The 11,234-nt window shown below is 50.2% G+C and overlaps 1 protein-coding gene across 3 annotated transcripts; it reads right to left on the bottom strand.

Moving 5' to 3' along the window:
- Positions 1-8,357: 8,357 nt before the first annotated feature.
- MIXL1 (Mix paired-like homeobox) lies at positions 8,358-10,699 on the bottom strand. 3 transcript variants are annotated; one of them, XM_081000289.1, is made up of 4 exons: positions 10,493-10,699; positions 10,214-10,386; positions 8,691-9,284; positions 8,358-8,612 (listed from the first exon to the last, which is right to left on the bottom strand). In XM_081000289.1, exons 1-4 carry the CDS (start codon positions 10,575-10,577, stop codon positions 8,553-8,555), a joined length of 912 nt encoding a protein of 303 aa, XP_080856415.1. In that variant the 5' UTR covers positions 10,578-10,699; the 3' UTR covers positions 8,358-8,552. The 3 variants fall into 3 exon arrangements, with proteins under 3 accessions (XP_080856415.1, XP_080856413.1, XP_080856414.1); XM_081000287.1 differs by having other exon boundaries at positions 8,358-9,284; positions 10,493-10,696; XM_081000288.1 differs by having other exon boundaries at positions 8,358-9,284; positions 10,214-10,379; positions 10,489-10,695.
- Positions 10,700-11,234: the final 535 nt, after the last annotated feature.

Genomic DNA, 11,234 nt, shown 5'->3' on the forward strand with positions numbered 1-11,234 from the left:
ATGGACTTTGAACTTCATCCAATTGGGGGGGGGTGAAAGACTCCCCGGTGTATTTTTCACTGCAATTTATATATTTATTTCATAGAATGTATATGCTGCTAGATTGCAAAACCCAGCAGCAACCACATAGTAGACCTAGTACAATGTCCCCAATTTCAGTCAGTTACCACATAACATTTTCATTATGGAAACAAAACCATTGGTGGCATAAAATAACCATAAAATTGAATTTTGTTATTTTTTGGGGGGGGGGGGTTCCCTGAGCCAATGTTAGTGGATAGAACAGTAGTAAAACACCTCTTCATTTTTTCATAGACAATGAGGTCAGGAAAAGATCAATGTGTATGTGGTTTCTTTCCAAGGTTCAACTCCTCTCACAAAGAGGAACAATTTGTATTTTTGTACAATCCTGTGGAAATCCTAGGACCTGACTCCTTATTTGGTTGTGAAATAACCACTTTGATTTTATAAGATTTGTGCTTTTAATCTTCATTTGCTACTATAACTGCTGCTGTCAAGAGGTCTATGTTGTGTGTATTTCTCAAAGGTACCTCAGTATACAATCTTGAGTCATATTCACAATAGAATTTCTTCAGTGTGTCTTTCTCCCAAGTCAACTCCAGGCAAACCAAACTAACATAACCACCACCAGTGGTGCAATTAACTGGAATTGGTTTGATCTGCTTAAATCAGCATTCACTAACCCAGTGCCCTTGTTTTAGACTACAACTCCCATTATTCTCAGCCAGCCTCTGCATCCCCTTTTAACGGTGACAGCCTGGAACAACCCCTTTGTTTTTCAGTTTTACAACACTAAAGGACTAAATAACTTGGGGGCAGGGAGAGAGAAGTAGTAAGAATAAGTGTTGCAGCTAACTCGGTTCTGCCCCCCCCCTAAATATGTTAGGGGAGCATGGGCGTGGTCAGGATTTCTGTTAGGCTTCAGGTTGAGGGGGGCAGAACCTCAGATAGGTAAGTATTCTTATGGATTTACTTGCTGGGGGGCAGCTGACCCTTCCCCCCATGGCCACGCCCATGTTGCCGAAGGGACCTCAGCCCCGAGGAGTTGGCTATGTTCTCAGCAGAACCAGGTCTTCCTCCATCCTCGCCTCGTCCCGAGTCTTCCTCACGCACCTGGATCCGGGGGTCGGTGGGGCACGCCAACAGCGTTCTCCGGTGGTGGTCGGGCTTCGGGACCCCTTGACCTGGGAGATCGACGTCCGTCGGCACATCCCGCCAGAGGGCCGCCTTCTCCCGCCAAGTCGCGAGCCTCTTCGAACCTGGGAAGACGCGCGAATCCGTTTCCCACCGGTGGAAATGAATGAATGGCGCAGAGGCACCGCGGGGCCCTTTTATGGACCGCCCAAAGTGGGCGTGGTCCCGTCTCCGTCACTGGCTCCCCGGGGGTTGGGGGCGGGGCTTAAGCCAGGAGGCAACCGCCGGGCCTGATCTGTCAACACTTTGCTGCTCTTCTGGTTTTGGATTAGATTTTGGGGTTTTGATTTTAACTGAACTTCTTTTTGTTTTATCGTGCGCCGCTTTGAGGCTGATCTATAGACAGCCAAGCGATTTTGGGGCTCTCCTCTCCCTTCCTCCCCATGCCTCCACTTCAGACAACCTCGGCCCCAGCCTAACCCCTTCCACACTCCTCCAGCATTGGGAAAGCAAGGTTTTAGGAATGAACCTGAGAAGGGACATCTTAAGAACGGGCCCCGAAGAAAGAGTCTGCTATTTATTTACTAATGTCATAAAATATACATAGTTTGATTCACGGGCGTAGCTAAAGGGAGAGCAGGGGGGCAGCTGCCCTCCCTAGATCAAGTAAAACAATAACTGATCAATCACGTTGGTTCTTCCCACTCTAACAAAAGTCCTGCCCCACCTAACAAAGTCCTGCCCCCCCCCCCAACAAAACTCCTGGCTACACCCATGGTTTGATTGTTTAGAAGAAACAACAAAAAAACTCAAAGCGGTTTATAAAAAAAAGATAAAATAATAGAATTGTCACTAAGGAAAAACCACAACAATCATTTAAAACTTTCGAAAAATTAAAAATAATAGACTGATGCGCATCAACAGGAGTGCCAACTTGGCCCCGCGAAGGTGAGTGCCCCGGGCCGTGGGTGCCGTGCAGCGTGCATGGCCCTGGCACCGAAATTTGTGCGTGCCCTGCCCCTTCATCAGGAATTTTGTGGGTGCTCGGGCATCCAGGAACCCAAGGATTCTGCAGCCCATGAGATTTACTCCCAGTTAACTGGATTTCAGTCGGAACATTCAGATAGATAAGATTTAAGATAAATTTATTGTCATTGTCCGTATATACACAGTATACACAACAACGAAAATCAAACACCCACCCAAAGACCGGGTTCACATACACATTTGCACGTATCTCCAACACTCTCATCCTATTCAGACATAATCTATAAAAACATATCATACTCCAGAATGTAACATAACCTATTAAAAGCATAACATAACCTAAAAACCTGTCTCATTCCTTCCTACTCCCTGCTTGCTATTTCTTGCAACTGGCCCTGAGATCATTATTTAGTGCAATCAGAGCTCTTGGATAGAAACTATTCAGAAGGCGTGTGGTTCGTGTTTTCATTGTCCTATATCTTCTGCCCGAAGGCAACAGTTCAAAGAAGTTGTGAGCAGGATGGGTGGGATCTCTCAGGATATTGTGTGACTTCTTCAAAGTGCGAGACGTGAAGATCTCATCCAGGGTTGGTAGTTGGAGCCCAATAACATTCTGGGCAATTTTAATTATTCTCTGTAAAGCTTTTTTATCCGTTTCAGAGCTGCTCCCATACCACGATAATATACTATAGGTTAAGACACTCTCGATGGTACTGTGATAATAGGACAGAAGTAGGTGCTGAGATAGATTCAGTCCCCTGAGCATTCTCAGGAAATACAACCTCCCCTGCACCTTCCTCACAACCATATTAATATTTGCAGTCCATGAGAGGTCCTCAGAGATGTAAATGCCCAGGTATTTAAAACTACCAACCCTCTCCACCTCCTCGCCATTTATGTGCAATGGTAAAAATACACTTTTCTTTCTCCTAAAGTCAATTATGAGTTCTTTGGTTTTTTTGGTGTTAAGCATAAGATTGTTTTCTTTACACCATTGAATTAATCCCTGTACTTCTTTCCTATAAGCAGTCTCATCGTTCTCACTAATGAGCCCCACCACTGCTGGCTGCTTCCAGAGAACACGGAACAGAATGTTTGCTCCATTTCTCGCTGTCTCTCTCTCTCTCTCTCTCTCTCTCTCTGCGTGTGTGCGTGTATTTAGTAAAATCATATTTTAGACTCTCATTTACGCGAACAAGATGAGATTGCATGATTGGAGAAGGTATATCGGGCACAGAGTCAACTGTTGTATTCCGATCCTGCCTTGCAGATTCAAGTTTCCCCTCTTGGGGGGCACCTTCGACTATGACCCTAAACCAGGTAAGTCAGGAGTTAATTCCAGGAAATTCAACAGGCTTTGCTTCTCACCTGTGGAGACTAGGATGCTATGCACGCTTCCGTGGGAGGAAGGAAGCCCCTGCAGACACACCTTCCATAAACCCCTTTGGGCTGCCAAAAAGACACACCTGGATGCAGAGACTGCAGGGAGGAGGCAAGGCCCTCTTTCATGGATTGTATGCACAACATCCACTTAAAGCGCCCCCCGCCCCAGTCCTGGCACTCGGAGCTCTCGCAGGGGTCACCTGCCACTTTATTGGCGTCCCCTGAAAAACGGAGGCGTCCCCTTCCTGTCTGATGCGGGAGGGAGCCTCTCCCGGGACACACCGGGATCCAGTTAGGTCCAACCGGTTCAGTTGGACCTAATTGGGGCCAATCTGGTTCAGCCCTTTATATTCTTGGGGCGTCTAGGTCCACCGCGAGGATCCGCAGTAAGTGTTGATTTTTTTTTCCTCCCCGTGCTCCACAATGGAAATGTTATAGCTCTGTTTGCTGAACAGTTTCACTTTTTATTCTTGAAAATTGTGAGTTCCTCTAATCTCCATCCCTGTCAAACTATGGGGGGTGCTAATGAATGTGGCTTGGATCTGCAATTGGAGTCCATCTGAGTTAGCTGTTTATCTAACCTCTTCCGCAGGTGGAGAGGTTTGTTGGATGTGGAGTGAGTTTTCCTGCTCTAGTTTACAGCCCGTCACCCTGTGAATTCCGACTTACTTTCCCCCATGGGCTCTGTGGGGGCGCCAGGGGGGAGGGGGAGAAATGGGAGCTGCCTCTGAGACTGGGGTATTCGTTGGGGTATTCTGGTTCATGAAGGCGGTTGTGTGTGAGAAGGGAGTTTCTTGGGGAAAGTGGGACAGGATGGGCTAGGTGGCGTGGACGAAAGTGCCAGAACTGCTTGAGGCAATACAGAAACGTGTGGTTTAATCTCCCCATCAACAGCCACTTAGACTAGCTCAAACTCAAAAAAAAAAATTCAGGTAGGTAGCCGTGTAGGTAGCTTATAACAAGAACAAACTTAGTTGGTCTCTAAGGTGCGACTGGACAATTTTATTTTTTTATATATTTCACCAAAAAATGTGCTAGTTAAAGAAAGGGAAGATCCACAGCGAAACAAACACATTGGGAACCTCACATATGGTACAATTTAGTTCAGGTGCCTTGGACATGACTATTTAAGCAGTATGCAAAATGCCCAATTAAATGATACCATGTATTGATTATAGATCCCAAAGAATATGGGAAGTAAGCGTTTGTCCATCTGTTTTCATAGAAGCTAGAGATAGCTGTGAGGCTCCCAATATGCCTGTTTGTCCATGAATCTTCCCATTTTTCATTAAACTAGCTCAAACTTAGTGCACAAACTTTCAAAAACTTGAATTTAAATGTTGAGGTGACCTGGATACACCTTTGGTCACTCTTTCCTGTTCTCTTTGTCGTCCTTTGCAGCACTGCCATTCTGTGACCCGCAGGAAGCAGCAGAGGGTCTCTTAGCACTTTCCACCTGCACACCTTCACTTGAGGGATCAAACATGGTCTAGTGGCAGAACCGTAGCCCTCAGCTGAACAAGAGGCAGCCTGCACGCTTCCTTCATGCGTCTGGATGCGACCCTGTTGCAGCTTCAGGTGTTGTACTAGGGTCGCCCGCTTCTCGTAGGTGGGACACAGGTTTTTCTTGAAGGTGGCTTCTGGTGCTGCCTGTAGGTCTGGATGTTTTATTTTGTTTTCCTGGTGTGATGTCGGCCCAGCCCGACGGAAACTGCGGCTCCCAACAGCCACCAGCTGCAGAAGAGAAGATTGGTTGGCAATCGGTGCTTTGGCTCTTTTTGGAATTTGGCCCAGAGAACACTTTCAAAATGCAAGGTTTATTGCGGGTTTAAACAAGGTGCAGTGGTGGCATTGCAGTCCACGAAGTTTATATCATTCAGGCGCCATCATCGTGATCTGAAAATACTCCTCTGGAGCTTGAACAAGAGGCAGGTTGCACCCTGGATGCTAGGGAGGCAGTTGGCCCAGGGGATCCACGTTGGAGGGATCTGCAGGAGGGATCTTCCAAGCATTTGCCTTCCACTCTTTCACTCTTCAGTTCTGGAAGAGGGAGGGTGAATTGCACAGCACACTCTGGAATCTCCACCAGCTGCACCAGACCAGAGTCTCCCTTGAAAGACTTGAACGAGGCTCTCCAGGACCGACTGTGGACCTGTGATTATAGGAGGCACTCTGTGCTTCTGAGAAGCCCTAATAGGTCTGCATTGGACAGCAGACAGGAGTCATGTATTAACTGATAAATTTTGGGGTCAGGCTGGTTCTCACTTTCTAGACTCACTCAGCCTCCAGGACAAAAGGTCCTGAGTTGTTCTGGGCTGCAAAGGGGAAGTGGGGTTAGTAAAGCTCAGTTTACCTGCCTTTGGAGGTGAAAGGGTTCCAGGGCTCCAGGTCACCTCGGGAGAAGCGACTCTTCCCACCTCCACTCCCTCCCACCCTTCTCACCCTTCCTCCTCTGTGCACCTGGAAGCAATTCTGCTAGTGAGGCCAACCAGCAGTGTGCTCCGGTGGGGATCGGGTTTGGGGACTTGCAGAATCCCTTGTTGTGGGATTCCCCGAGCTGCGGAAGAGAAGTGGGTTGTCAGGGTTCACTTTCCTCCCTCCCTTGACATGGAGAGGGCCAGCACTCTGTCTTGAGGACTAGATGCTAAACAGCACTGGAGGAACTCTGAGGTGGAGGGAAGAGAAACAACAGAGGTGAAGACTCTTCTGGAACCGAGATGATGTGTGAATTCATTTCTCACTCCTCTTGCCTGGTGGCAGGGAAGGAACTGAGCAGAGAAGCTGGGGGCGGGGGCTTTCATGGTCTGCCAAGATTATTATTAAATTTCTGTACTGTACTGCTCTTTGACTAGGGCTCACAGGGCAGTTTACAAAACAGAAAACACAAAAATGCATAGCATAGTAACAAACAATATACGCCAGCTTCTTACTATTTTATACATTTTTGTATTCTAAACCACTTTGTGATCCTTGAATAAAGGGTGGCATAGAAATTTAATAAAGTGCAAATTCTGCTGGTAATTTTTATGTCAATAAAATGGGCTTGCTTTAATAATGTTTACTGCCTGATCATTTTTATTTCTTATTTTCTTTGTCATGGTTATTGAGAGCTATGGAATAACAGTTTCAGCAGAGGGCAAGGCGGCAGCCAGTGCGTTCCCTTCTCAGGGCTATTTATCTGGACTTGACTATGACTGGACTGCTCTTCTCTCACCTGTCCAATAGGACCTAGGGATCCACTGGGTGGTGCGTCAGGCATGGCTTCTTAGCAAGATAAGGATGCACATTCATTGGTACAAACAGCAACAGGGGATACAATGGCTACAGGTCATCTCCGCCACCTCTCTCCCTGCTGCCGCCGCCACTGCAGCAGTGAGGAACTGGAAGTCTGTGGGCACTTTGAGGTTAGACCCAACCTTTGCCCAATGCCTTCATTGTGGGAAGGAGCTGAGTGGAGGCCAAGTTCCTGCACAGGGCAGCAGCCGCCGCCACCTTTCGCTGGACAGCCAGCACTTCTCCCGTGTGTTAAGTCAGGCAGGAAGTGCAAAGGAAGAGCAAGAGGTTTCTCTCCCCCCACCCCCAAGCTTCTCCTGAACCCACCCCTAAACCACAGTTTGTCATAGAACACACAAGGAGTACATACAGGGGCTTAATGGAGAGGGGGAAAGGGAGAGTTGAAAAAGGTGCAAAAGCTAGACCAGGGGTGGTGGTGAATGACTCCATATGTGGAAATAATTCTATAAAATGTTGGCAATATCAGAAGAACAGGCTACATACATAACCCAGCCACATTCTCTGCTGCAAGCAAGGAAAAATAAGATTTTAAAGCAACATTTCAGAATCTTTGTTATTGGCTCATTGAGTTGCCTTAGGCCAGGCATGGCCAAACTTGGCCCTCCAGCTGTTTTGGGACTACAGTTCCCATCATCCCTGACCACAGGTCCCGTTAGCTAGGGATGAGGGGAGTTGTAGTCCCAAAACAGCTGGAGGGCCAAGTTTGGCCATGCTATTATTTGCCTTAGGCTATTATTTCTGCCATAAATTCCCATCTCTTTCCCCACCAGGGATTCTATTTTATACACTTGTATGCCACTTTGATCCCCTGAAAGGAAGGTCAGGAAAACAATGTAGCTGGCAAAATAAAAACAAGGTTTCTTAGACCCCACACCCAGGCCCTGGGATGATTATTGAGCCTCCTCTTAAAAATTCCACCTGCCCTCCTTGTTTGCAAGATGAGGTGCTTCCTCCTCATGACTCTGTTTCCCTAGAGTGGACACAGACAGGGGGATGTTACTCCAGCCAAGGTAGAGTTTCCTGTTCCACCAGGTCTGGAGCATCTCCCCCCCCCCCCGCATGTGACCTTGCAGACCCTACAAAGGGGCCAGTCACACAACCATCTTTCTCTTTTGCCACTCTCTTCCATTTATGCCAGCGCTTCTGATGCAGTCTGCTGGCTCTCTGCCAGAAGCACACGGTCCCACCCATACAAAGATGGAACCTGCACTACAGTGTAGTGTAGTATAGTCTATAATTACAAGCTAAAGCATGCCTGGATTGGATTGTTTGACTAAAGAGATTCAAATGAATCTGCAACTAGCCCCCTGTTGTGTAAAGAGGAATGAGCTCTGCCATATAATTCACTAGCATGAGAGAGGAAGGCTAATATTTAATCAATACATCCTCTCCTATCCGCAACATTCCCACACCTGCATGGTTTAAAGTGGAGATGAGAGCAAATAACTGCCCCAAGGACACCCACAAGACTTCTGACTGCACTGACTTCTGACATTGCTCCCCCTCTCACGCAACAAAAACATTACAGAGTCTTCTGTTAGGCTAAAAATGACAAAATTTATTTTGATTTGGGATTTGGGGGGCTGACAGGCTCCATGCTGAGATTTGGCAAGGAGGTGGTAGGCTGCAGCTTTGAGGAAGGAAAGGCAATGGTAGGCTGACATTTGGAACCTGAGCAGCAGGTATAAAGCCGGCCCTGGAGGAGACAGAACATTACAGAGTCTTCTGGTAGGCTAAAAATAACAAAATTTATTTTGATCCAGCATTTGGGGGTGCTGATTCCATGCTTGGACCTGGTGAGGTGGCTGCAGGCCAAAGCTTGGAAGCTGGACCTGGTGTGGAGGCTGCAGGCCAAAGCTTGGAGGCTGGACCTGGTGCGGTGGCTGCAGGCCAAAGCTTGGAGGCTGGACCTGGTGCGGTGGCTGCAGGCCAAAGCTTGGAGGCTGGACCTGGTGAGGTGGCTGCAGGCCAAAGCTTGGAGGCTGGACCTGGTGCGGTGGCTGCAGGCCAAAGCTTGGAAGCTGGACCTGGTGCGGTGGCTGCAGGCCAAAGCTTGGAGGCTGGACCTGGTGAAGTAGCTGCAGGCCAAAGCTTGGAAGCTGGACCTGGCGCGGTGGCTGCAGGCCAAAGCTTGGAGGCTGGACCTGGTGAAGTGGCTGCAGGCCAAAGCTTGGAGGCTGGACCTGGTGAAGTGGCTGCAGGCCAAAGCTTGGAGGCTGGACCTGGTGAAGTGGCTGCAGGCCAAAGCTTGGAGGCTGGACCTGGTGAAGTGGCTGCAGGCCAAAGCTTGGAAGCTGGACCTGGCGCAGTGGCAGGCTGCAGCTTTGAGGAATGGAAGGCACTGGCAGGCCGACATTTGGAACCTGAGCAGCAGGTGTAAAGCCGGCCCTGGAGGACACATCTTCTGGAGGACAATTTTCACAATTTGCCCTCCGCGCCTTTGCCCGCCGGTTCTGGAACCAGAGCTGTGAGGGATAAGAGGAGGAACATGAGCACAGGTGTTCTCAAGAAACCCCCGCCCCCATCTCTTCATGTTATTGGACTCGGGATTCCCACCAGAAGGGGCCAGATCATGGGGGATCCAGTCTCAAGTCCCACACACTGAATTCAATCACAATAATATCCCTGGGCCTTTTATCCTTTCCCCTATGTTCCCTCCTAAACTGGCCCAATTCCCCATGCAACGGGGAAAAAACCTGAATTGAAATTCATCAGCCCCCCACCCAAGCAAGTTAAAGACCTCGAAGGTGGCTCCGTGAGGGGGTCTCCTCGGGCCTCACAGAAAAGGGCCCTGCAGCCTTCCCTGCGCCATCTCCACGCCCTTAGAGGAGAGGAAGAGGCCTCCCTCCCGCCATATTTGTTTCTCCTGGGCGGTTTCCCTCCCCTCGAACAAAATGCCGAGGGGGCCCTCATTCATTCCCCCGAAGGAGGCCGCTGGTCCCCAGCCCGGAAGAGGACGCGACCCCCGAGACCCAGCCGGGAGGGAGCGGGAAGGACACACGGGGCTCCCAGAAGGCCCCGTCGGCGACACCAGGGCTGGGTGGGGGCCGATCGCGGAAGGAGAGCGAGCGCCACGAGGGAAGTGAGAAGGCGAGGCCGGAGGAGAGGAGCAGCCGCCCTGGGAGGGAGAAGCAGCGCCCCCCTGGAAGCTCTCCAGCCCTGCTCGCCTTGGCCAAGGAAGGTCCCCGGGGGAGCTTCTCTTGCCCGTCGAGCACAGGGGACGGGCGTCCCAAGAAAGGCGCCCAGGCTCGAGGGGCTGCAAGAGGCAGAGCTGGAAGGGAGCTCCCGATCGGTTCTCCTCCTGTGCCCCCAAACCCTACCCGACGTCCTCCCCTCTTTCTTCCCAGCAGAATCGGGTCCTCCCTCCCGGACCATCTCTTCCCCCGCAACTCACCTGGATGCGATCCTCGGGGATCTCAGTGAGGCAGGCCAGCAACATTCTCCTATAGTGACCAGGCTTGGGTCGCACCTTAAACGTCGTTTCCAGAACGTCCAGCTGGAAGTCCGAGAACTCAAACCTCGGCCTCCGGTCCGATGAGCGAAGACAGCGGCGCGCCGTCCTGATCTCTGCAGAGGAGAAAAGCGGGGCGTTAAGCTGGCTGCGCTTTCCCTAAGCTGCCCCCTGCCCGCCCCCATCTGACGCCGCTCTTGGCCTCGAAGCTGAGATACTTACTGGAGCCGGAGGAAGAGGAGGGAAGAGGAGCAGGTGGCTGCTGCGAAGCGAGGGGAAGGTCGTTCTGAAAGGCGCGGAAAGCCATCTCCTGCTGCTCTCCTCGGGTGGTGCGGCTGAAATGTGGGCGCAAGACTTGCGGGCGGTCCTTTTCTAGGCCGCCGAAAGGGCGTCGGCGGGATCTCCCAGCTCAGCCATTGGTCCTCCTCCCTGGGGAGAGGGGCGGAGCCAAGGTGCCCCCTGGAGCGGAAGGTGAGCCCCCGCCCCCCTAAGGACCTCGGGGAGATCTTTTTTTCCAAGTTTTCCTCCTTATTTTTGAGTGTATCTTGTGTATACAGTATTTTGGAATCGCTGTTGGTCGAGCTGGCCTGATCTGCATCAAAGATAGCAATAGAGAAATGTAATAAATAGCAAGGATCACGCGCCCACATCCCTGTATATCGCACGGACAGAAAAGCTAGGCTGTTGTTGTTTAGTCGTTTAGTCGTGTCCGACTCTTCGTGACCCCATGGACCAGAGCACGCCAGGCACTCCTGTCTTCCACTGCCTCCCGCAGTTTGGTCAAACTCATGTTGGTAGCTTCGAGAACACTGTCCAACCGTCTCGTCCTCTGTCGTCCCCTTCTCCTTGTGCCCTCCATCTCTCCCAACATCAGGGTCTTTTCCAGGGAGTCTTCTCTTCTCATGATGTGGCCAAAGTATTGGAGCCTCAGCTTCACGATCTGTCCTTCCAGTGAGCACTCAGG

Source organism: Podarcis pityusensis (assembly GCF_964106645.2).
Source record: "Podarcis pityusensis genome assembly, chromosome: 3".
NCBI lineage: Eukaryota > Metazoa > Chordata > Lepidosauria > Squamata > Lacertidae > Podarcis > Podarcis pityusensis.

Excerpts from the sequence above, each read along its gene's own strand:
- MIXL1 (XM_081000287.1), bottom strand. The coding sequence starts at position 10,577 with ATGGCTTTCCGCGCCTTTCAGAACGACCTTCCCCTCGCTTCGCAGCAG. Across the intron at positions 10,387-10,492 it reads CTCCTCTTCCTCCGGCTCCA|AGATCAGGACGGCGCGCCGC; the intron begins GTAAGTATCTCA and ends TCTCCTCTGCAG. Across the intron at positions 9,285-10,213 it reads TCCCCGAGGATCGCATCCAG|CTCTGGTTCCAGAACCGGCG; the intron begins GTGAGTTGCGGG and ends TATCCCTCACAG.